Genomic DNA, 26,420 nt, shown 5'->3' on the forward strand with positions numbered 1-26,420 from the left:
GGATCAATCTGAAAAATCTCTATCCCATCCACACCCTACTCCTTTCCCCTGCCGAGTGAGTCACGCTTACCCCGAAAGGGAAATGGCTTAATGGTGTAATAACAATATTTGTATTGTTCAGGTCATATCTGCGGTTGAATATACATTATTTTCTAACTCAACATATTTAGGAATTACAGTGTTTCATATACTTTAAAATTGTCAAATGTATTAATTTATTTAAAAAAAAAGTTTCTACTTTAAAAATAACTCTTTAACAAAATACTGGAATTTTCAACAAAATAACTACATTTTTAACATAATAGTTGAATATTCAACCAAAAAAAGACAAATTTTCACCAAAAAAGTGTCATAGTTTATATTTTAATAAAAAACGAATTAAATTTAGACAACATCAAAAAAAAGAACTTTAAAACCAAAAAGACGATTTTCCAACAAATAAACATTTTTCACTCAAAAAATAAATAAAAGTTTATCTAAATTATTGAACCTTCAAAGCGAAAGACAAGTATTCCTGACAAAAATGCCATTTTTAAGCAAAAAATATGACTGTTAAACGAAAAATTAATTTTTCACGAAACTGATGAATTTTTACGCAAAGAAAAAGGAAATTTCAAAATAAAAAATCATTTATTTACAAAAAAAAACGCGAATTTTTAGCTAAAAATATCAATCTTAAAAAAGGTAAAAGTTCCATTTTCTATTAAAAAATTAATTCTAAAAAAAAAGTATTTTCCACTAAACAGTTAAATTCTCAAGCAGACATAAGCCTTCAATAAAAAAAATTTCACAATCTAGCGTAACTTTGGCCCAAGTAGTTGAATTTTCAATTAAGAAAGATTAATTTATAACAAGATAATCAAAATTTTAACCAACGAGATCACTTTTCAACTTAAAATATAAATCTTTAACAAAAGCTGATTTCTTAACAAAGCGATTCAACGAAATGTTTCAAACAAATTAGTTGAATTATCAAGCAAACAAGAACGATTTTTAATCAACACGTTGCATTTTCATATAAAAAATGAAATTCTTTCCATAACAGATGAAGTTTTAAATGAGAAAGATAAATTTTCAAAAAAATAGTTGAATTTTCTGTTGAAAAAGATTTTAGTTCAGTTTTCACGATCAAACTATGAAGTTTTGTGACAATAAAATAAGTTTCTAGTAAAAAATTGAATTTTCAATCCAAAAACACCCATTTTTCAACCAAAAAGAGTGAATTTTTAACAATATAGTCAAATTCTCTACGAAAAAAATTGAATTTTTATTCCAAATAAATCAATTTTGTACTAAAACAGATAAATCTGCAATAAAAAACAATTTTTTTGAAAGTGGAACTTTCATCCAGAAAATATTTCAGTTTATTTTTCAACAACAAAAAATATAAATTTTGAGCAAACAGTAAATTTTCTACGAATTAGTTAAATTTTCATGTGAATAGTATAATAGCTTAATTTTCAACCAAACAGTTGCATTGTTATAAAAAGTTTAATTTCTGCTAAAGCAGGTAAACTTTAAACTGAAAAATACAAACTTTCAAAAAAAGAGTTGAATTTTCAACCGGAAAGTTAACGAAAAAATGCAATTTTCTATTGATTAAAATAAATTCTGAGATTCTTTAAAATTCTCAGAGAATTTATTTCTCGATTATATTCTAGGTAATATTGTCGTTCTCGTGACTGTTCTCAAAATAATATAATCGGCTTAGAACTCTAATGATGCGGAGGGGAAATGTCGGGCAAATTCATCCAACAGATGGCGCCACAAAAAGTATGTCTGACTTTTGCATTGGATTGCATTAAAAAAAGCAAAAATAATGTTATCATTATTTTTTTAAATTCAAAACAAATTATTTATTGTTAAAATTATTTATGTAGCTAATAAAAAAATTAATAATATTTAAGACCTCAGTGACAAAAATATGGAAATCATATACATGATCAGAAGAATTAATAAAAAATAAATCACTTATATCCAATATAAATATAATAATAATTAAAATATATAAGATTACAATTTAAGTTGCACAGTAAAGAATCTTTGTACCTTTAAAATCATAACAATTTCAAGTTTTGAAGGAAATATTTTTTAAATTAATGGTAATTGTAATTAACATTTTTGGGAGAATAATTTGGTAAAAAGTCAATGATTACACTGATAAATAAGAAAATGCATTTAATATTATTTAATATGATGTATATGTTTATTTAAAATGAACCGAGCATTATATATACATTTATACAGTTCAATAATTTATTTGTTGCTTAATCTTGAAAGCTTTTTTCTCGCTGCATTCAACCCCTAATAATTTTATTAGAAAATTTAAATTTAAAGGAGATTTTGAATTAAATAGTTCATTGTATAGTATTATTGCAAACCTCATTTCTAAAATCGTCCGATTTCGATTTTTTTTTGTTTCAAATTAAATTTTATTAAATTTTAAAGAGCTTGACTTCGAATTTTTGTCTCCTCAATTTTTTTATTAATAATTTTTCCACTCAAAGTATGGAAAACATACAATTTTGTACAGAGAAATTTTTTTCGCTTTAACAACTGACTTTTATTATTCCTTTTATTATAAACTGTTTATTATTCCATTTATTTGTTATAAACAAATTTGATGAAGAAATTGACAAATAGTCTTATTATCGGTAAAATAATTTTTTTTACTCAAAGTGTTTCACATTAATGTAGGACTGATATTTGATAACAAAACTGATTTAAAAGTTCATAATAACTATTGTTATCTACAATACTTGTGGAAAAATATTAGAAAATCAGATTTTTCAAATTATATTCCTTCAATCGCCAGGACGACTTCAGGTATTCCTTAAAATAATAAATATTTAAAAATATTTCATGAAATATAAAAATTTAAATTTTTATAAACAAATTAGTCAAAAGATTTTTTATTCAGTGAATCTTATCATGCAATGTTATGATTAATTCTCAATCTATTGCGATTGAAAACCCAACTTTTTCCAAGTGAAACTGCCAGCATTTTGGAATTTGTTTATTTAAATTGTTTATAGACATTTAATTTGTTGTATTTTACTAAATATTATCAAAGATACATTTTTTTAGGAATATCCGTAGCCATTGTAGCGAATAGAGAAAATTAAAACTTGGATAAAACCTTACATTTGAATATTTTGTCAAGAGAATTATTTATAACAATGTTTATTGTAAACTTTTTAATTCGTTTTCTTATTAAATGCCATTCCTACATTAATGTGAAGCACTTTTAGCAAAAAAAAATTTTTACCGATAATAAGACTTTGTCAAATTGTTCATCAAACTTGTTTGTAACAAATAAATGGAATAATAAACCAATTATTTGTATTCTGTTAGTCTCTAAACATTCATTTAAGATAATATAAAGTTTTCCTGGTCAGTTTTTACGGTATAAAAAATTGTCATGTACAAAATTTTAGTTTGTCCATACTTTGTGGCAAAATTATTAATAAACTAGTAGAGGAGACGAAAGTTCGGAGTGTCAGTCTCTTTAGAATTTAATGAACTTTGATTTAAAAGCAAAAAATTGAAAATCGGACGAAAATTGAAGGCTCTGGACATTTTTGAACGAAAAAAGTGAATTTCCTCCCACTGTGCGTCAAAAATTTTAATTACAATTACCATTACTTTTTAAAAATATTTCCTTCAAAACTTGAAATTGTTAAGATTTTAAGGGTACAAAGATTATTTACTATGCAACTTAAGTTGTACTCTTATATATTTTAATTAATATTATATTTATATTCGATATAAATGATTTATATGTCATTAATTCTTCTGATAACTTGTACGTTTTAAATATTTTGGTCATTGAGGTCTTAAATATTATTAATTTTTTCATTAGCTACATTAATAATTTCAACATTAAATAATTTTTTTAACTTCAACAAATGATAAAATCCATAATATCAGCAAAATAAATCATAAAAATATAATGTTCGAACTGCTTTCAAGATGTATCTCGAAATTAATTTTTATTCTTACTAAACTACATATTTTCATGACTTTTTCTTTTATTAAATAATTAGTAATAGTTATCAGACCCACTTTTTGTGGCGCCATCTGTTGGATTAGTTTGACCGACATTTCCCCTCCTGATTGTAAGAGAACAGAAAAGTGAGGGCGATACTTGAGGCTGTTTAAAACATTTCAGGGTATTTATAAGGTTCCGAGAAATTTTTAATAGAATTCAATAATTTTAAGGAATTTTTTAGATTTTAAGATATTTTTAAAACTTCTAAGGCATTTTCAGGAGCTTTGAATTAGCAGTATTTTAGGCCATTATATAAGATTTCAAAGATTTTTTGTTATTATTAACTTCATTAATTTGAAGTAATTTTAAAACTTTTGAAACATTATAGGATACATTTTTTTTTTAATTTCACAAGATATGGAACGATTTTACAGGACGCATGAAGTTTTGAAATATTTTACAAGATTTTCGAGGATTTCAATGATTTCAAGGGACTTTAAAACTTTCAATGTATTTTAATATATTATCCATGATTTCATAAAATATCAGAATAGAGTATCATGGAACTTTATAATATTTTAGTGCATTTTAAAGAATATATTCATGAGAAGTGAGTTATTTTGTAGGGTTTCAAAGATCTGAAGAAATTTCAAAATTTAACCTGAATTCTTTAGAATTATCTTGAATTTTATGAATTCCCTGTAAACTTTTTAATTCACTTGAATTTCTATCAATTTACTCTTTCCAACTTAATTCATTGAATTTTTTTTAATTCATTGAAGTTTTAATTTAAATTTATCCTGAGGATAAATTAATCAAATGATTTTAGGAGTTAAATTACTTTAACGTATTTTTGCACAATCCTTGGCATTTTTAAGCGGTTTAAAAATGTAAGAGGAGTGTAAAGGATTTAAAATTATTTTGGTTATTTTAAAAGATTACAAAGAATTTTTTTATTGATTTCAGATTATATTGATTTTATTGATTTCATTTGATTGGATTTCAAAGAGTTTTAAATACTTGAAGATATTGTAAAAGGTTCTTAGGCGTTTTCAAATGCTCTAAAAAGTTTTAGGGGCTTTCAAAAGATATTAAAGGATTCGAAATATTTTAGGAAATTTTAAAGGATTTTAAAGGAAATATTTTAAAGTATTTTAAAAGATTCCAAGGCATTTTCAAGAAATTTAAACAGTTTCAAAGGATATGAGTGATTTCGTAGGATTTCGAAGATTTGATGAGTTTTTCAAATATTTTTTAAGATTCATTAGTAATTCGTCTTAATTTCTTATTAATTTATCGTAAATTCTTTTAAAAAATATCCAAATTTTCACTTAATTTTTACCCAATTCAATTAATTTTCCCATGTTTTTGAATCTGTTTCAATTCACTTGATTGCTTTTTAAATTTAGGTTGATTTTTTTTTTATAATTTCATCTAATTCTTCTCATTGTTTTTAATTTCCCTAAATTCACTCATAATTTACTATAATCAATCAAATTTGTTTCAATTTTCAAAATTGTTCCAATTCATTTGCATTCTTTTGAATTTATCTTGAATTGTTTTGCAACCATTAGTCATCGTTTTTGTTAGAAATTATATTTCTAAATTCACTCAATTCTACTTAATTCAGTGAAGTTTTTATGAAACAAAAAATGTTTTTATTTAATTCATCCTGAAGTCTATTGACCTCACCTTGAATTCTTAAGCATTTCATCCAATTCGTTGAATTCTCTTGATTGTTTCTAAGCGTATTTCCAAGTTACTGAATTCAATTAGTTTTTTTTTTAAATTGTTTTCAATTAATTTTATTTTTTTTAATCCACCTTCAATTTTTATGAATATCATTGAATTCTTCCCTTTCATCTTAAATTCCTGGAAATTCAATCCAGTTTTATGGAAATCAATGGATTTTAAATATTTTAAAACATTTTTTCCAATTCATTTGAATTCTATTGAATGTGAACTGAATTGTTCCAAAATCTTTTAAATTTATCCAGAATTTGTCACCATTTGAGCGCGAAAAAATACCCTATGAGCGTGAAAAAAGTACCCTTTGGTCCCTATATTTTATCCCATAGGGAGTGTGAGGCCTGTTATTTAATTCATGGTTGCTACTTGTCAGGGAATTTTGAAAAGTCAGGGAATGAGGGAGAATTTTCTCCTATTCGGCTCCGAGTTTAGAGAAAATTTAAATTTAATAAATAAAAAATAGATGTTCTCATAAAAATTATTTAAAAAAGCTTATAGATCATATGTAAAATAAATTTAAAAAAAAGTAATTTATTATGTTTGAAGAAAAGAAATTAATATTTTGATTATTGGTAATTTTTTCTTGCTTAGTTTTTAATTTTATAAACATAACATTATTCTCTACTGAAAAAATTAAAATTACGTGTATTAATAAAATTCCTTTTTTTACTTACAACATAATAGAATTTTCAAATAATAAAGATCTGTTTTGAACCAAAATTTAAACAGTTCAACTTTCAACCAAAATGATGACTTTTCAAATATAAAAATTAAGTTTCTACCAGTAAGACAAATTTTCAACAAAGTGCATAAATTTCCAACTATATATTTGAATTTCTAATTTAAAAAAGATAAATTTTCTACAGAAAGAAAACGAATTTTCAACGAAATTGTCTAATGAAAAAAATTTTAAGCAAAAATAAAATAGTGAGATTTTTAGATAAAAAGTATTAAATTTTCTACAATATAGTTCAATTGTAAACAAAAGAAGTGAATTTTCAACTAAAAAAGAAAAGATTTTCAACCAAAAATGGAATAATTACATTTCTTGTTAAAAGAATTATTTTTCAATCAAAAAAAGTATTTTTTAATAGAATAGTCTAGTTTTTAGCCACATATATGAATTTTGGACTAAAGTAACCAATCTTCAAAAAAATAAAAAAATGTCAACAAGGTAGTATAATTTTCACTAAAAAAAAAGGAATTTTCAGTGGCAAATTGAATAGTTGATATTCCTACATAAAACGATTTTGATATTAAATAAAATACAGTTGAATTTAAAAAAGGCGGATTTTAAGTAAATACTTAATTAATAAATATAAAAATTAAATTTGAGAAAAAATTTTCAATCAAATAAATTTCACTCAAATGAAATTAATTTGCAACTAAATAAGAAATTTGTAACCAAAAATTAAATACTTCACTTTTCAGTTAAAGAATAATTTTGAACGAAGAAAAAGGATTTTTGAACTAGATTCTTAAATTTTCAAACGAAAATAAAGAATTTTCAACCAAACAGGTGTGTTTTCAAACAAATAGATTAATTTTCTTACAAAAAGTCGAATTATCAACAAAACAATTAATTTTTAGCACAAAAAAGGTATTCTTAATAAAGTTGTTAAATTTTTAACCAAAGACATAAACTTTTAACCAACATAAATGAATTTGCAAACAAGAATAATTTTCTAAAAAAAGGAGATTTTCAAATACAGTTGAATTTTAAACTGAAAGGATAATTTTTTCAAGAAAGAAGAAACGAATTTCAAACAATTAATTAAATTTTCAACTAAAAAATATTTTTCCAACAAAAATTTAAATAAAAGAGGCGAATCTTTATCTAAAAACAAACAAGTTAAATTTTCAGTTAATCAATTTCTAACGAAAAAAAAACTGATTTTAGTCAAAATATTCTATTTTAAACCAAAGAGATGAATCTTCAACAGACTAAAATTTAATATTTGATATTTTAATCAAAAAATATTTTAAATTAAAAGCCGTTGAATTCAACCAAAAACCAAAGAGAAGAAACTTCAACCGATAAAATTTTAATCAAAAACAGTTGAACTCTATACAAAAAAAAACGAGAAGACGATTTTTCTCCAGAAGTAGTTTGTTTTTCAATTTGAAAATATGATTATTTTTAGTTTTTGCTATAAAAAATAAACAAATTTTAAAATAATATACTTTGAAACGTTTTTTTTTCAGTAAACAATAATGTTATGTTTGTGAAATTTAGAACTATGTCACAAAAACTGACCCTACTTAAAAATATTTAATTTTTTCTCTTCAAACTGAATGACTGACACTTTAACTCTGTTTTACGAATTAACTACAAACTTTTCTTAAAAAATTGTGTTTAAAAAACAACTATTTTTCATGTATTTAATTTAAATTTTCACAGAAAAAGTAAAAGATTTAAGGAATTTTCGATAAACTGAAGTTAAAATGTAGGAGTCATCCACAAATTAGATAAGGCGTTTTTCTAAAATTTTCAACATCCATTAATGAAATTAGATGTAGAAAATACATTTTTTAATAAAAAATCAATCATTCTAGCATATAATTTTATAATTTTTTAATTTTATTTGCTTGAGAATTCATCTTGTAGTTATTTTTCATCCTTTTTTTCGACTAAAAATTCAGCTGGTTCAAAATTATTATTATTTTCTTGGTTAAGGATTCAATTAATTTGTGAAAAATTAATTTATTGTGTTAAAAATTCATTCTCTTTTTTTTTGGAAATTTAACTATTGTCTTGATATTTTTTTAAAAATTGAAACCTAATTCTTTGAAATGAAAATTGAATTGATTCGTTGTTTGTGGAAAATCCATTTTTTATTAAGATTATTAATTTTCTTATTTAAACAAAATCTGTTTGGTAAAAAAATGAATTTTTGGGTTGCAAGTTTAACTTTTTTTATTGAAAATGTTTTTTTATTGGAAATTACTTTTTTTAATTAAACTGTTCCATTTTTTCATGCAAATTGATCTTTTATTGTTGAAAATTTCACTATTTGGTTGAAATGTCGTGTTTTTTTGGTAAAAATTTAATACATTTGTTTGGAATTTTATCTTTTAAGCTGAAAATTATTTTCTTTGGTTTGAAAATGTATCCTTTTTTTTAAATTTGTTTTATATTTACTTTAAAATTTAACATTTTTGTTGGAAGTAAACTTTTTTGTTAAAGATTTATATTTATTGTTTAAAACTCAACTGATTTGTAGAAAATTCTTCGTTTTGGCTTGAAATCCAACATTTTAGAAGTATTTTTTTCTTCATTGACTGAAAAATCTTTCTTGGTTGAAGATTCAACTATTTTTTTAAAAATTCATGTATTTTTAACAAAATAGTTGAACAATTGAATTACTTGATTAAATATTCATCTTTATTGGAAGAAAATTAGTCTCCTTCTTTGAAAAATGTTCTTTTAACTTGAAAATTCATTTGTTTAGTTGAAAATTTCACTATTTGTTTGAAAATCGGTTTTTTTTTTAGTTTTAAAATCCCACTAATCGGTAGAAAATGCATCTTTTTTGATTGGAATGTAATATTCTTGTTTAAAAATTTATCTGTTTGGTTGCAAATTTAACAATCTTGTTTAAAATATATTTTATTTGGTTGAAAATTCATGTATTTTCTTATAAGATCAACTTTTTCGTAGAAAACTAATCTCATTAGTTGAGCCTTCATCTTTTTGGTTACAAATTAATTTCTCTGGTTGAAAATTCATCATTTTTAGTTGGAAAGTTTTACTATTTTTTTGAAATTTTTTTCTTAAATAAATTTAATCTTCTTAGTTATAAAATTTCTTTTATTTTTTTGAAGATCTATTTTTTTGAGCTTAAAATTAAACTATTCTGTTTTAGGTTTAAAATTTATATTCTTAGTTAAAAATTCAACTTTTTTGTCGAAAATTTATGTTTTTTCTTGAAACTGTGTCTTTTTGGCAAAAAAGCAATTTAATATGTTAAAGTTTATCTTTTTTGGTTGGAAATTCATTTATAAGTTTTTGGGTCGAAAATTAATCTTTTTGGTTAAAATTCAACTATTTGGTTAAAAATAATATTTGTTGTTGATGATTGATAATTTTGGTTAAAAATTTATTTATTTAGTTGAAAATTTAACTGTTTTATTAAAAATGCATTCGTTTTTTTCAATTCAATTATTATGGTAGAAAATTTACCTTTTTTGTAGAAAAAATGTCTTTGGACTCGAATATCTGACATTTTAGATGATTTATTTTTCTCTTTATTGGAAGAAAAACCTTTCTTGGTTTAAGATTCATCTGTTTGGTTAAAAATTCATATGTTTTGAAAATTCATCTCCCTGCGTCAAAAATGAACTATTTTGTTCAAAATCAATTTTTAAATTTAAACTCTGTTTTTTTTCTTAGTTAAAGCTTCACGTATTTTGTTTAAAAAAATGTATTTATTGGCAGAAAATTAGTATTCTTGCGTAAAAATTCAACGTTTTGGTTGAAAAATCAATTACCTTTTTTTTAGACAAAAATTTCTTACGTAACTTTTTCGATTATTCTGCCCGCGCCCCCACCCTCATGAGAAAAAGTAAAATGTCAACAAACTTCACCCATATCATTTTACGTAATTTTTGGAAGACTCCTTATAAAATTCTGCACTACTATTTTCACTAAAAATCTTTAAAATAAACGTTGAAATAAATATTTTGTTGGCCTTAGCATTATTAATATCCTAGGCCTAAGGTCTAAAATAAAAAGGTATGATGATCAGGGAAAATGAAAAATGCGTCAGAAACAGGGGTAATTTTGAATTGATATTTTCTTTTTCTTGAATCAAATTCAGAATCCACCAAGTATAGCTCCGCCCAGTCTTCCTGCAGCAGCGCCAATAAGTGGAGACTTGAATTTTACCCAACCTCCACCAGGATGGGGAGCTCCAGCAGCTACAGATCCTCCTCCGTTTACAACTGTACCTCTACCAGACTTTTCCAAACCACCGCCTGGCTTTGGACCGCCACCTCTGATCCATGAACCTTCCGTGGAGGACCTGTTGCCCAGCATGCCCTATTTTGAATTACCGGCTGGTCTGATGGTACCTTTGATCAAATTAGAAGACGGAGAGTACCGACCACTCGATCCAGATGCCATCAGGCTGCCTCCTCCAGCTCCACCTAGCGATCGTTTGGTGGCTGCTGTCGAGGCATTTTACGCTCCACCGAATCACGACTCTCCGAGAGATAGGTAAGAAATTTATTATTTTAATTATTATTAACCCTTTGCGGCATGGTGGGAATACCGTATTCACACCTTTTTTCATATCATTTTTTGCGATTTCAGAGTAGTTTATATTGGATTTTACACAGGTTTTTTTTTTAATTTCATGTTCGCAGGATGATAGAAAATTCAAATTTTTGTGCGAAGGGTCTACATTTTTTAAATAATTTGTTAATACTTATAAACAAAGATGAAAAAAGCCGTTTTTGTTGACAAAGTTCATTATTGAAAAAACTTTTCATTATATCCTTATGAAAATGGGTACTTAAGGGTTTTTGGGGTCGCTGAATGCGAATCTGGACTCAGATTGTGAAAATTCAAAATGGCGGGTCCAATATGGCTGCCGAAACTTGCAATATTTTTGAATTTTTTTCTGACAATTGGTATACAGAGGTTTTCGGGGTCGCTGATCATGAATCTGAAATTAGACTTTGAAAATCCCAAATGACAGATACAATATGGCGGTCAAAATAATAAAGTTTTCTGGATTTTTTTAAAAATTAGTGTACAAGGATTTTTGGAGTCACTGATCACGAATCTGAATTTAGATTTTGAAAATTCAAAAAAGTGGTACTAATCCATGTTTTAGGTGAGTAGGTGTATATTTTTTGAAGCCTTAATATTCTAAATATTTGTCATTTTGAATACAGATTCAAGATCAGCGACCCCCTGCCTGTGCCAACTTTCAAAAAACAATTTAGAAATATTTTGAAATTTGGCCCGCCATTTTGAATGTCCAAAATCTAAGTTCAGATTCGTGATCAGGGATACAAAAGATCCCTGTACACCAATTCAAAAATGTTCCAAATTTAAGTCGCCAGATTGGACCCGCCATTTTGAATTTTCAAAATATGAGTTCAGATTTGTAATCAGCGACCCCAAAAACTCCTATGTACCAATTTTCATGAAAACTCATTTCCCTGAAAAATGTTTATAATTATATTTATATAAATATTTTTTTATTATAATAATTATATTTATATATCGCGTTTAGAAGCATTTTGAATAAGGATATACAAAAAATCGTTTTTTCTATCTTTATTAATAATAATTAAATTATTTTAATTTCGAGGGTAAATGTATCGCTTCAAATTGGAACGAGCACCTAATTGCATTTGCATTTTCTACCAAAAGATACTGTTTCAATAAAATATATAAATTTTTAACTAAAAAAGATAAATTTACAAACGAAAACGAGAATAGTTCAGTTTTTAGTTAATAAAGAAAATTTTAAACAAACAAAATAAACACGAATTTTCACCAAAATTAATTAATTTTCAACTAATAATATACATTTTCAATCAAAAATGAATAGTTACAGGTTTATCTCAAAAAATTAATTTTCAACTAAAGAAAATAATTTTTAAACACATGATGAATTTTCAACCAAAAATATAAATTTTTGTCCAAATGTGGAATTTCCAACCCATTAGATGAATTTTCTTTGTGAAAACGAGTTTTTCAAGAAATATTTTTTTTCCAACCAAAGAAATTAATTCTCAACAAAAACATAGAATAGTTAAATTTTCTGCAAAACAAAACATTTTTCAACGAAAATGATTATATTTCAATAAAAAAAGTCAATTTTCGACAAAAAATGGAATAGTTCAAGTGAATTTTCAACTAAAATGATGAATATTCATCTAAGCAAAAATAAAGTTTAACCAAATATATCAATTTTCAACCAAAATAGAAACGAATTTTCTACAATATAGGTTTTTTTTTCATAAAAAGAGGATTTTTTAATCAAAAATAGATTGATTAAATTTTTCAGTTTAAAGAATTTTCTACTAAAAAGATCAATATTTTACGAAATAGATACTGTTTCAGTAATATATAAATTTTGAACTAAAATAAATAAATTTACAAAAAAATTTTTAACTACAATGATAAATCTTCCAATAAAAAAGGAAAATTTAACCAATTATATGAATTTTCAACGAAAAAAATCAATTTTTCACCAAAAGAAATTACTTGAATTTTAAATTAGTCAAATCATTTTTTAGCCAAAAAGATTAAATTTCAACTAATGAGATAAGTCTACTACCAAAAAAAGAAGGATTCTTAAAAAATGGTCCAATTTTCACCTAAAAAAAGAATTCTCTATTAATATATAATAGTTCAATTTTCGTTCAAAAACTTATATTTCAATAAAATCAAAGTAAATTTTCAACCAAGACGAATAAATTATAACACAAAAGATAAATTTACGACAAAAAATGTAAGAGTTAGATTTTCAGTTAAAAAAAGTAAATATGTTTCAGAAAAAAACTAATATTCATCTAAAAAGAAACGAATTTTCAGACAAAGAAATTCTTAATCACAGTGTTGAATTTTTGAGCATTTAGTGAGATTTTCTACCCAAAAGATAAATTTTCTAAAAAAAAAAAACAACTAATTTTTAATTAAATATATTTTTTCAACTAAAGAAATAAATTCTTAGCAAACAATAGGATAGTTTGATTTTTCTACAAAATAGAACATTTTTCAACGAAAAAGATTACATTTCTATCAAAAAAGGTAAATTTTCCACAAAGAATGACATGGGTCCAGTGAATTTTCAACTGAGATGATAGATCTTCAACTAAAAAATAATTTAATTTTTAACCAAATATATAAATTTTCAACAAAAAAATAAATTTTTTTTTCCAAAAAGAAATAGGTTTTAAAAAAGTAGCTCCATTTTCACATCAAACAAATAAATTTTGAACTAAAAACAGAATACTTAAATTTTCTGTGAAAAGCCTAATTTTCAATAAAACCAAAGTAAATTTTCAACGAAATAGTATAATTTTCAACCAAGATGTTTCAACATTTTTGAAAAAAATCTAACTTGAATTTCAACCGTTTTTTAATTAATTAGTTAAATAATTATATTTTTTAATTATGATATTATGCTTTCTGGAATGTTTAATTCAATCATCTTTCACTTTAAAATAGTTCCATTTTAGATTTCTATTTTTAAGCTTACATTTTAATTTAAAAAATTTTTATATACAGTTTTAAAGACTTGAATAATTAAAAATTAGAAGCGTCTAAAATCGAAGATTTTTGATAAAAACCATTTTTATTTCATCAATTGTGAATATAAATTAATTAATGATTTTTACACTTAAATTGTACTTGAAGATTTAAATAGGTAATTAATAAATGATTTGATAAGACGATTCGGAATCAGTTTACGAATTTTAGAATTTCGAGATTTTAACATTAAAAATTAAATTGTTTTAATGGGAAAGTCTTATTATTTAATTTTGATGTATAAGTAACAATTGAACACCTATTATTCTTAGGAAAAATTTGAGTAAGTTGAAGATATTTAGAAGTTTTGAAAAAATTGAAAATTAATTTAAAATTATTTAAAATCATTTAAACGAAGTGTCTACGTTTTATTTTGCAGTATTTAAAAAAAAATGCTTAGGAATAATTTTATGAAAGTTCGGATCATTAAACAAGATGCTTAGAAGTTCTAAACAAGTTTAAATTAACTAAAAATTTGAACAAATGTAAAACCACATAGTTCATTTCATAAAAACATGTAATCCTTCAATTATTAATGTTTCTAGCTTAAAATTCTTAAAAATTATATAATTATAAACATTTTAAATTTCATTAATGGATTGTTTTATACAGAGAAGTGAAAATGATTAGGTGGATTTATATTTTTGGGACTGGATCTGAATCTTTGAACTTTATATTTATAAAAGTAAAAAGATTTATTAGCATAAAGTGAGTCCGAGCCCTGTAATTCATATTATTTAAATCCGTTGTTTATATGAATGGCCGCTGGACCGAAAAACCGGGAAATGACCGAGAATTTTTTGAGACGGGGAAATGCCAGTGAATTTATTTTTTGACCAAGAATTTTACAAAAAATTTAAAGAAAAATCTCTCTTTTTCAAAATAATTGGGTGAATGATTATATTTCTCAATTATGATATCATTCAGTTTACAATGCGTATTTTAAAAATCTTTTACTTGAAACATTCTATATTTCAGATTTATTTAAGTGTATTTTCTTAATTTAAAGAATTTTAAAGTGCAGCCTTGAAAACTTAAACAATTAATAATTAAAAGAGTTTTAAGTTAACATTTTTTGATAAAAAACAGTTTCATGTTATAAACTGTAAATACAAATAAATATATCATTTTTAAAATGGGTTCTGTAATTTAAGTATTAAAAACTGAACAATAATTTATTTGATACAACTTTTCTAAATACTTTCAAAGTTTGAGAATTTCTAGATTGTAATTGTTTCAATTTAAAAATCTTACTCCTGAAAAAATGTAAAGTGCCATTGAAACTTTATAAACTATTTGCAACTTAAAAATCACTTCGTAATAGTATATTCGTAATTAAAGGCTCTTATTAAATTAAAAATATTGTTTCATTCTGAATTCTTCAATTTTTAACACATTTAATTTGAAATTTTTCTAATGAGAAAAAGGATAATTATTTTTATTTAGCAATATTTTACTATTAATTTAAGACGAGTAAAATGAAGCCAAATATTTGACAGTAAACAATTTGAAACTTAATGGTTTGTGACATAGAAAGTTTTGAATTGCTAAAATTTCTAAAAGCTTTTAAAATGTTAACGTTACAATTTTTATTGTTCTGTTTAAAAAATGCTTGAGTTGTTAGCGAAATAGTTGAATTTAATTTAAATTTATTAATTTCATTTAAATTTCTGACACCTAATAATTTTTTTCTGTCGGATCTTTTGGTTGAAAATTAATTCTTTCATTGATAATCGAACTATTCTATTATTGGTTGGGAATTGATCATTTTTTGTTTAAAATTTATATTATCCGGATGAAAATTTAATTATTTTGTAAAAAATTAGTGTTTTGGGCTGGAAAATTTAACTGTTTTGTTGAAGTATTTTTCTTTTTAAGTTACAAGTCTTATTATTGTCGTAGAAAATTCAACTATTTGGATGAAAGTGAATTTTTTGGTTAAACATTTACATTTTCTCATTGAAAATTCAATTGTTTTTGAAAGGATTCATCTTTTTGCCTTAAAAATTTGACAATTTGGTTTAAATTTTTTTCTCTGTTGATTGGAAAATCTTTCTTCGTGAACAATTCACTTTTTTGTTAAAAATTCGTCTATATTTTTTGGAAGGTACTCTTTGAAGGTCCAACTCTTTTATTAAAAATTAAACTGTTTTGTTTAATATTCTGTTTTTTTATTATAAATCAATTTTTTACTCAAAAAATAACTTGTTCATTATAAAAAAAAATTTGTTAAGCAATCGTCTTTATTGGTAGAAAAGTGATTTTTTAAATTGAAATTTCCTCTCTTTTAGTTATTACTGTAACTTTTGTGTTGAAAATGAATTTTTTTGTTGAAAATTTATATTTTTTGGGTTAAAAATGCAGCTATTTTACAAAAAAGATCCATCTTTTTGTTAGAAGTTAAATTTGTTGAAAATGCGTCTATTTGGTTAGAAAATTTAAATTCTGGGTTAAAAGCTTCGCTACTTTGTTAAAATTTCTTTTTTTTTATTGTTTGTTAAATATTTATAATTTTAATTGAAAATTCATCTCTGGTTGAAAATTAAATTATTTCGTTGAAAATACGTATTTTTGGAAATGGGTATTTTTTAGTTAAAACTTGGCCTGCTATCTTAAAAATTTTATTTTTTTTGCTAAAAATTCATTTTTTTAGTTTTAAATTAATTTCTGTTTGAAAATGAAACTATAATGTCAATTTTTTTACTTGAAGATTGAAAATTCAACCATTTGGTTGAAACTTTATTTTTCTAGTTGAAAATTCCAGTATTCTGTTAAAAGTCCAACTATTTCGTTGAAAATTCAAGTATTTTAAAACGAATCCTTTTTTGTTGAAAATTCAACGATATTGTTAAACATTCGTTTATTGGGACAGAAAATTGAACCTTTTGGATCATTTGGTAGAAAATTGGTCTTTTTAGTTTGAAAATTCAACAATTTGGTTAAAAATTCAACTACTGTGTTCAAAATTTAATTATTTTACTGAAAACTAAAAGCGCTTAAAATTTGAATTTAAAAAATGTCATAACACTGTTGTTAAAGTTGAGAAACTTCTAAGTATTAAATAAAATGAACGAAAAAAACGTTTTTTTTTTTTTATCATAAAATCAGATTTTGGTGACGTATGAGAAATTTGGAATGTGGCATTTTTTTTTTACATTTCCACTAGACCTACAATTGGTATGTTTAGTGAAAAAGATGTTTTAACTGTAAAAGAAAGATACCTGGAAAATTTTTTTTTGTCCAGGAAAAATCCTGGATTTTTTGGTTTAAGATACGCTAGACACTCTGTTTTAAGGGATTTCAAAATGTTTAAAAATTTCCCTGAATTTCCAAAAATATCAAATTCCAGGGAATTTCGCGGAATTTTTAAGACTTTGGTATTTTTTTTAATAAGATTTAAAGAATTTTTAATTTATATCAATAATTTGAAGGATCTCAAAGTATTTTAAGGACGCGAGTGTATTTTTAAAAAATCCAATGAAACGGCCACCCTTATTAAGTAATCTTTTTTTTTTCTTTTAGTGACGGTTGGGAAAAATTAGGTTTATACGAGTACTTTAAGGCAAAGAATGCAGCGCGTAAGCGAAAGGAGGAGGATATAAGTGCCGGAGTGAGGGAAAAGACGAGATCGCCCTCGCCAATTTCAAGGCCCCGATCGAAAAGTCCAAGTCCACCAAAGAAAAGATACAGGAGTAAGTCCAGGAGTAGGTCCAGATCGAGGTCAAAGGGAAGAAGCAGGTCGAGGTCGCCCACGTCAAATCACAGACGTAATAATCGAAATGCCAATCACAACAGCAGAAGTAAAAGAAGACGGAATAGCAATAAGGAGAGAAGTCCGGAGAGGAGAGACAGACAGGATCGTAGTCCATCTCCACCCAGTTTTCTGTAAGCATTATCCCATTGAATACTTTTTTTAATGCGAACAATTTACAATATTTAATAAATTTATTTATTTGTAGTTACTAAAACATCGGCGAGTGACTTAGCTACTTCCAGATTAAAAATACTTTTTTTTTAATTTCCCTTTTTCCCATATTCTCGAAAAATTTCCCCTTTTCCTCTCGTTGTTTATTTTTAGAGGAAATTAGGTGATAAGTATTTTTGCGATTTGTGAAAAAAATAAAATTTCACGAAGTTATGTAGATTTGCATTTTTTGCGTCGCTTTTCGAAAAAACTCAATTTTTTTAAAAAGTTATATAAATTTTGACCTATTTGAGATATTAATTTAGAAAATGTTTAAAATTAACAAAATAGCGGTAGTTTTCTGAAAATATTAAAAGTAGATTTTCGAAAAAAAAAGCCCACCCTTATATTTGAGTTTTATTCAGGTATCTATTTATTATTCAGATACGAAAAAAGTGAAGAAAATAGTTTGGACAGTGAGGAAAGTTCTACAACAAATTTCCTTTATTCATTTATGATGTTTTGTACTATTACTGAGAAAAGTAAATAAATTTTTTATCCAGTAGTTAAATTTTTAACCGAGAAATTCGAATTTCTAACGAATTTTTTGACCAAATAAGTAGGTTTTTGACCTAAAAGTTGAATTTTGAACCAAAAATATGTGTTTTGAACTAAAATAATAATCAAACTGAAATAATTTAGTTTTCGACCAACAAAAAGACGAAATTTTAACAAATTATAGGAATTGTCAATAAAAAAATCGATAATCTAACCAAAAAGTTTGATTTTCTAACAAAAAGACGATTTTTGGACAGAGAAATTTAATTTTCTACTGAAAAGAATAATTTTTTAACAAAATAAATAGATTTTTGACCAAAAAGTAAAATTTTTAACCAAGGAGAATAATTTTCTGCTAGAAAAGACAACTTTTTAACCAAATAGTTAAATTTACAATCAAATAGTCATAACAGAATGCAGGAATTTTGAACCAAAAAATTGAATTTTCGTCTAAAAAAAGATGAATTCCTAATAAAAAAATTTAATTACTACCAAAAAGTACAAATTTTTAACCAAATTCAAGAATTTTCAACTAAAACAGAAGAATTCTTAAACAAAATTAATTTACTACCACAAAAGACGAAAACCTAGTTGTTAAATTTTAACCGAAAAGAAGACATTTTAAACAAAAAGATTACTTTTCTACCGAAAAAAAACAAAACAAATTTTCAACAAAATCCAAGAATTTTTAACTAAAAAAGATGAGTTTTTAAACAAAAAGATTAATTTACTACTAAAAAGACGAATTTTTAACAAAATTCAGAAATTCTGATTCAAGGATTGGAATTTTCATCTAAAAAAATGAATTCTTAATCAAAAAGATTAATTTACTACCAAAAAATACGAATTTTTAACAAAATTCAAGCATTTGCGCCTAAAAAAGAAGAATTTTCAAAAAAAAATTAATTTACTACCAAAAAAGAAGAATCTTAAATAAAATTAAAGAATTCTCTACGAAGAGGTTAAATTTGTAAGAAAGAAATAAAATGTATTTTTTACGAAAGTAGTTGAAATTGAAAATCCAGTTGTTAAATTTTAATGTGAAAAGAAGAACTTTTAAACAAAAAAATTAGTTTTCTACCGAACAAATGAATTTTCAACCAAACAGTTGAATTTTTAATTTAGAAAGATGATTTTTTAAACAAAAGGAGTAATTTATTACCAAAAAGACGAATTTGTAATAACATTCAAGAGTTCGCAATAAAAAAGTTAAAGTTTTAACTAAAAAAATATTAATTAAATAAACAAAGATTAATTTACTCCCAAAAGAGACGCATTTTTAATAAGATTCCAGAGTTCTTAAACAAAAAGTTGTATTGTAAACTTGTTTTATTATCAATTGAAAAGGTGAATAAATTTTTTAACAGGAAGTCTAAATTTCTTCCAAATAGAGGTAATTTTAATAAAAATCATAAATTTCCATCCAAATAATTTAATTTTTAACCAAAAAGATTAATTTTCTACCAAAAATACGATTCTTTTCAACTAAATATATACATTTTTAATCATATGGTTGAATTTTTAACCAATGAGTTTTATTTTTAAGCAAAAAGATAAGTTTGGAACTAAAATAATATTATTTGAATTACCATTGTTTGTGTAACAAACGGTAGATTTACTTTTTTCAATGGAATTAATCTTAAATTACAATATTTTAGTTGAGCATTTATTTTATTTGAAAATTGATCTATTTTATTGAAAATTATTATTTTTTAGTAAATGGTTTCAACTGTAAATGTGTTTATTCTATTTTAGTTAAAAATTCTTCATTTTTGCAGAAATTTTTATCTTTTTTGGTTAAAGATGCAACTGCTTTTGTTGGTTGAAATATTAATGATTACATTTTCCGTAAAAAATGCATCTTTTTTTTTTGAAATTGTTGTTTTTGGACACAAATTAATCTGTTTTATTGAAAAATGATCTTTAATGATAAAAATTTAATCCTTTTTGGTTCAAAATACCACTGTTTGGTTGAAAAATCTTTTTTTGTTGTTGAAAATTAAACTACGTTGTTGAAAGTTTAACTGCTTTTTACAAAAACAATGTTTGTGATTGAAAATTCGTCGTTTTAGTTGAAAATTCATATTTTTGTTTAAAAATGTAACGATTTTATTGCAAATTCTGCCTTTTCTGAATAATAGTTCAACTGAAAATATAATTATTCCATTTTTGAATGAAAACTTATTCTTTTTAGTAAAAATTTCAAATGTTTGGTTTAAAATTTATGTATTTTACTCAAGCAACATATTTTTAGATAAAAAATTTATCTTTTTGGTTTAAGATTAATGTTTTTAGTTAAAAGTTGATCTACGTTATTAAAAATTTATCCTTTTTGGTGTGAATTTGATCTTTTTTGGGTAAAAATACAACCGTTCAGTTGAAAATTAATAATCTTTTTTGTTTGAGGATTCAACTATTTTTTCAATATTTGTCTTTTTTGCTAGAAGTATTTGAAATATTAAATCTTCAATTTTTCATCGAGAATTCATTGTTTGTTTGTTTTGAAAATCTATCTATTTGGTGGAAAGTTGTATTGCTTTGTTGATAAATTTTTGTTTAAATATATATCTTTTTTTGTTGTAAATTCATAGAAAATTCAACTATTTGGTTTGGCAATGTATGTGTTTGGTCTAATGTTCGTTTTTTTAGTGGAATCATTAATCTAACTGCTTCAAAAATTCATATTTTTTGTTAAAAATTTATCTGTTTTATTGAAAATAAAATGGGTTAGTTTTCTACCGAAAAAAGCTGATTTTTAAAAAAATTCAAGAATTCTCAACCAAAAAGTTGAACTTTTAAAGAAACAGATTAATTTGTTACAAAAAAATACGAATTTGCAACAAAATTCAAGATTTCTCAACCGAAAAATTAAATTTTTAAATAAAAAATATGATTTTTTAAACAAAAAGATCAGTTTTCTACCGAAAAAACGAGGGTTTAACAAAATTCAATCATCCGTAACCAAAAAGTTGAATTCTTAAGTAAAAAAGATGAATTCTGAATCAAAAAAATTAATTTACTACCAAAAAATACGAATTTTTAAAAAAATTAAGAATTCTAAATTAAAAGGTTGCACTTTTAAATAAAAAAGAATTTTCAAAAAAAAATAATTAACTACCAAAAAAGACAAATCTTAAATAAAATTGAAAAATTCTCAACCAAGAATTTCAATTTTTAAGAAAGAAATAAAATTTTATTTTATTTTTTGAGAAAGTAGTTCAAATTTAGAACCTACTTTTAAAATTTTAATCGAGAAAAAGAGTTTCTGAAACGAAAATATTAGCTTTCTACCGAAAAAAACGAACTTTTAACAATATTCAAGAATTTTCAACCAAATAGTTGAATTTTCAAACTAAAAAAGATGAATTTGTAATAAGATTCAAGAGTTCGCAATCAAAACATTCAAGTTTTAACTAAAGAAGATGAATTAAAAACAAAGGTTAATTTAGTACCAAACAATTTTGAATTTTTAAAAATTTCAAGATTTCTCAACCAAAAAAGTTGATTTTGAACTGAAAAAGATGAATTTTTATACAAAAAGATTAGTTTTCTACCGAAAAAAAAGAATTGTTAAGAAAATTCAAGAATTTTCAAATAAATAGTTGAATTTTTAACTAAAAAATAATTTAAAAAGGAGAATTAATTTACTACCAAAAAAGACGAGTCTTAAACAAAATTAAAGAATCTTCAAACAAGAGCTTCAATTTTTAAGAAACAAATAACATTTATTTTTATTTTTTAAGAATGTAGTTCAAATTTAAAACTTAGTTGTTAAATTTTAACCGAAAAGAAGAATTTTTAAACAAAAAGATTAGTTTTCTATCGAAAGAACGAATTTTTAACAAAATTCAAGAATTTTTAACCGAACAGTAAAATTTTTAATCATAAAAAAGATTAATTTCTCGCAAAAAAAAGGACTTGTAATAAAATTCAAGATTGCGCAAACAAAAAGTTCAAGTTTTAAATAAAGAAGATGAATTAAAAAAAAGGTTAACTTAGTATCAAAAAATTTGAATTTTCAATAAATTTCAAGATTTCTGAACCAAAAAAGTTAATTTTGATCTAAAAAAGATGAATTTTGAAACAAAAAAAATTATTTTTCTACCGAAAAAACCGCTTTTTTAACAAAATTCAAGAATTTTTAACCAAAAAGTTGAATTTTCAACTAAAAAAAAAATGAATATCTAAATAAAAATATAAATTTACCACCAAAAAAGACGAATTTTCAATCAGATTTGATCATTCCCAGCCAAAAAGATGAATTTTTTAACAACAATATTAGTATTCTACTGAAAAAAAACAACTAATTTTTAACAAAATTCCAGAATTTTCACTCAAAAAGTTGAATTTTCAACTAAAAAATAGAATTTTTAAACAAAAAGATTTATTCACTACGAAAAAGAGACGAATTTGTAATAAAATGCAAGAGTTCGCAATCAAAAAGTTCAAATTTTAACTAAAAAAGATGAATTAATAACAAAGGTTGATTTAGTACAAAAAAAAGTTTCAATTTTTTACAAATTTCGAGATTTCTGAACCAAAAAAGTTAATTTTGAACTAAAAAAGATGAATTTTGAAACAAAAAGATTATTTTTCTACCGAAAGAACCGATTTTTTAACAAAATTCAAGAATTTTTAACCAAAAAGTTGAATTTTCAACTAAAAACAAAAATGATTTTCTGAATAAAAAGATAAATTTACCACCAAAAAAGACGAATTTTCAATCAGATTTGATCATTCTCAACCGAAAAGATGAATTTTTTAACAAAAATATTAGTATTCTACTGAAAAAAAACTAATTTTTAACAAAATTCCAGAATTCTCAACTAAAAAATATGAATTTTTAAACAAAAAGATTAATTTACTACGAAAAAAAGACGAATTTGTCATAAAATTCAAGTGTCCGCAATCAAAAAGTTGAAGTTTTAACCAAAAAATATTAATTAAACAAACAAAGATTAATTTACTGGCAATAAAGACGAATTTGTATGTCATAAAATTAAAGAATTCCTAACCAAAAAGTGGTGTTGTCAACTAAAAAAATACATTTTACCCCCTCCCCCGAATCTCCACCACGAAAGTAGTAACGTAGTTTATTAACGACCCCTACTTTGTACAGAAAAAAAAACTTTTTTTGTCCCACTGTGAAGCATTTCTATTTAAACTTAATGTTCTTTTCATTTTCTATTTTTATCAGAGGTTCCAATTACAATAAAGGAGGGCAGGAGTCAAGTCTAGATGAAAGTAACAAGGGTCATCAGCTATTGAAGAAAATGGGATGGGGTGGTGCAGGATTGGGAGCAAATGAGCAAGGAATCGAGGCACCAATTTCCGGAGGTGAAATCAGGGACAGAAACGATCAGTATAAAGGAGTGGGTCTCAATATAAACGACCCTTACGAGAACTTCCGGAAGAGCAAGGGGCAGGCTTTCATCACGAGGATGAAGGCAAGAGCGGAGGAACGCGCGGAAGAAAGAGGAGACTGAAGTCGGTTCAAAAGGAAAAGAAAGAAGGAAAAAAAAGAACTCTAAATTATTGAACTCTGTTAACTACGGCTCCCCCCCCCTTTTTTTTTAGTGCGCAATGTTGAACAAATCGTAAGTAGAGAAATTTTCATGAATTAATTGTTAAAAGAGAAGTACCTCAAGTGGAAGGTATTCTAATGGCTCTTCCATTTTTATTCTAATGGAGTCGACGAGCACTATTTTATCACACAATATACTCAAGACAAAGGGCGGTCTCCTTTTTTTTTTATTTTCATACTCCCGTTTTTTGTTGTTTTTTTTTTCGACTACATTATTTCGATACCCAGTCAGCCAACCATCAATTTGTGTCTAAAATGAAGAATTTCCAAACGCTGAAACCGTCGGATTCTAGAGATAGTTGGAGCGATTGCAGTTCTTTAATTGAATATGTTGATTTATTTTGACAATGATCTTGTGAAATTGTTTTCCTAATGATATAGGAAATTTCGAGTGATTCTTTGATAGAAAAGGGTCCGATGGCGCCCTTCGTTTTGCATTTGAATTCAAACTCCATCTAGCAAGTTTCGATAAAATCTGATTGCAAAAGTTTGCAGTCGAAATACGTGTATTTATAGATGTTCTGAATGATAATTATATTGAATACATAATGATAACTCGAGAATAAAACACTGTACATTTGATATAAAAAGAATGTTAGTTTCTCGATTTCCTGGCCGAGATAAGGAGTTTTATCTTGTTTTCTTGAGGCTTTCCTGTGGAAAAAGGAGATTATGTGAGTGGAAGGCAAGGCAGCACGTCTACTTTGGACTTTTGAAATCATTACACTCGTATTTTTAAAGACGTGAAAAATTAAAGTCTTGTTAATACGCACGCTTCGAGTAAATCATCTTTATCGAACGTCACGTGTGCATTCGCGTTTGCGAATAATATGTATTGTGAGGAAAGATGCGGCAACTGCGGACAAGTGGACTGCAAGTCTGAATGTCTTTTTAACATTTCAATAATGATAGTCGCCTTATGAACCCCCCCAGTGAGAACTGATAGTCTAACTGAATAAATCCACTCGGAAACCGGTTCAGTCGCGATAACACCGGGAGTTTTCGAGTCGTAAACATAACGGAGAAGTATACACAATGTGTTGATTCTGATACTGCAAATACATATCTATTCTATGCAGTCGCTTCATAGGATTGCCAAGAAGTAGCGGAGATTGTTTCTTATCGTTTGGTTGAAAAGTTTGTTTAGCTTTTTTCTTTGATTCATGGATTATTTGATTACAATTTCAGGTTGTCTGTCCATCTGGAAAATCTGGAATTGTCAGGTAAATAGTTGAGACCGGAAAATGACCGTGAATTTTTAAACACAGAAGTTTAATTTTTCTACCAGAAAAAAAACGAATTTCTAAACGAAATACATCAATTTTCAACCAAATAGTTTTATTTTGAACCAGGAAGATGTGTTTTGAACTAAACTAATAATTGAATGGCAAATTCGAGAATTTTTCAAGCAAACAATCGAATTTCTAAAAACGAAGATTGGTTTTCTAATGAAAAAGACGACTTTTAAACCCAGAAGTTTAATTTTTCTACCAGAAGAAACGAATTTTTAAGCGAAATACATCAAGTTTTAACCAAATAGTTTTATTTTGAACCAGGAAAATGTGTTTTGAACTAAAATAATAATTAAATAAAAAATTAGAGATATTTTCAAGCAAACAATCGCATTTCTAAAAAAGGCAAGATTGGGTTTCTAACGATAAAGACGAATTTTAAACCCAGATGTTTAATTTTCTACCAGAAGAAACGAATTTTCTAAACAAAATACATCAATTTTTAACCAAATAGTTTTATTTTGAACCAATATGTTTTTTTTAAGTAAAATAATAATTGAATTACAAATTACAGGAATTTTCAACCAAACAATCGAATTTATAGCCAAAAAGATTGATTTTCTAACAAAAGGACGAATTTTAAACCCAGAAGTTTAATTTTCTAACAGGAAAAAATGATTTTTCAAATAAAATACATGAATTTTTAACCAAATAGTTTTATTTTAAACCAAGAAGATGTTTTTTTGAACTAAAATAATACTTTAATCACAAATTAGAGGAATTTTCAACCAAACAATCGATTTTCTAACCAAAACGATTTATTTTCTATCAAAAAAGACGAATTTTAAATACAGAAGTTTAATCTTCTGCCAGAGAAAAAGAATTTTTATACAAAATTCATCAATTTTTAACCATATAGTTTTATTTTCAACGAAGAAGATGTGTTTTGAACTACAATAATAATTGAATCGCAATTTAGAGGAATTTTCAACCAAACAATCGAATTAATAATCAAACAGATTGATTTTCTAACGAAAAATACGAATTTTAAACCCAGAAGTTTAATTTTCTACTAGAAGAAACGAATTTTTAAAACAAAATACGTAGATTTTTAACCAAAGAGTTGAGTT

The 26,420-nt window shown here is 24.8% G+C and overlaps 1 protein-coding gene across 2 annotated transcripts in view; it reads left to right on the top strand.

The window, feature by feature from the left end:
- The window catches only part of LOC117168814 (calcium homeostasis endoplasmic reticulum protein), a 46,111-nt gene extending 21,460 nt beyond the window's left edge, over nucleotides 1-24,651 (top strand). Inside the window, exons 6-8 of one of the 2 annotated variants that reach the window (XM_033354652.1) lie at nucleotides 10,561-10,958; nucleotides 17,535-17,897; nucleotides 23,672-24,651. In XM_033354652.1, the coding sequence (XP_033210543.1) occupies nucleotides 10,561-10,958; nucleotides 17,535-17,897; nucleotides 23,672-23,960 (1,050 nt within the window). In that variant the 3' untranslated portion in view covers nucleotides 23,961-24,651. The remainder of the gene's footprint in view (nucleotides 1-10,560; nucleotides 10,959-17,534; nucleotides 17,898-23,671) is intronic. The other variant, XM_033354653.1, reaches the window with a different exon arrangement.
- Nucleotides 24,652-26,420: the final 1,769 nt, after the last annotated feature.

Source organism: Belonocnema kinseyi, chromosome 3 (assembly GCF_010883055.1).
Source record: "Belonocnema kinseyi isolate 2016_QV_RU_SX_M_011 chromosome 3, B_treatae_v1, whole genome shotgun sequence".
Lineage (NCBI taxonomy): Eukaryota > Metazoa > Arthropoda > Insecta > Hymenoptera > Cynipidae > Belonocnema > Belonocnema kinseyi.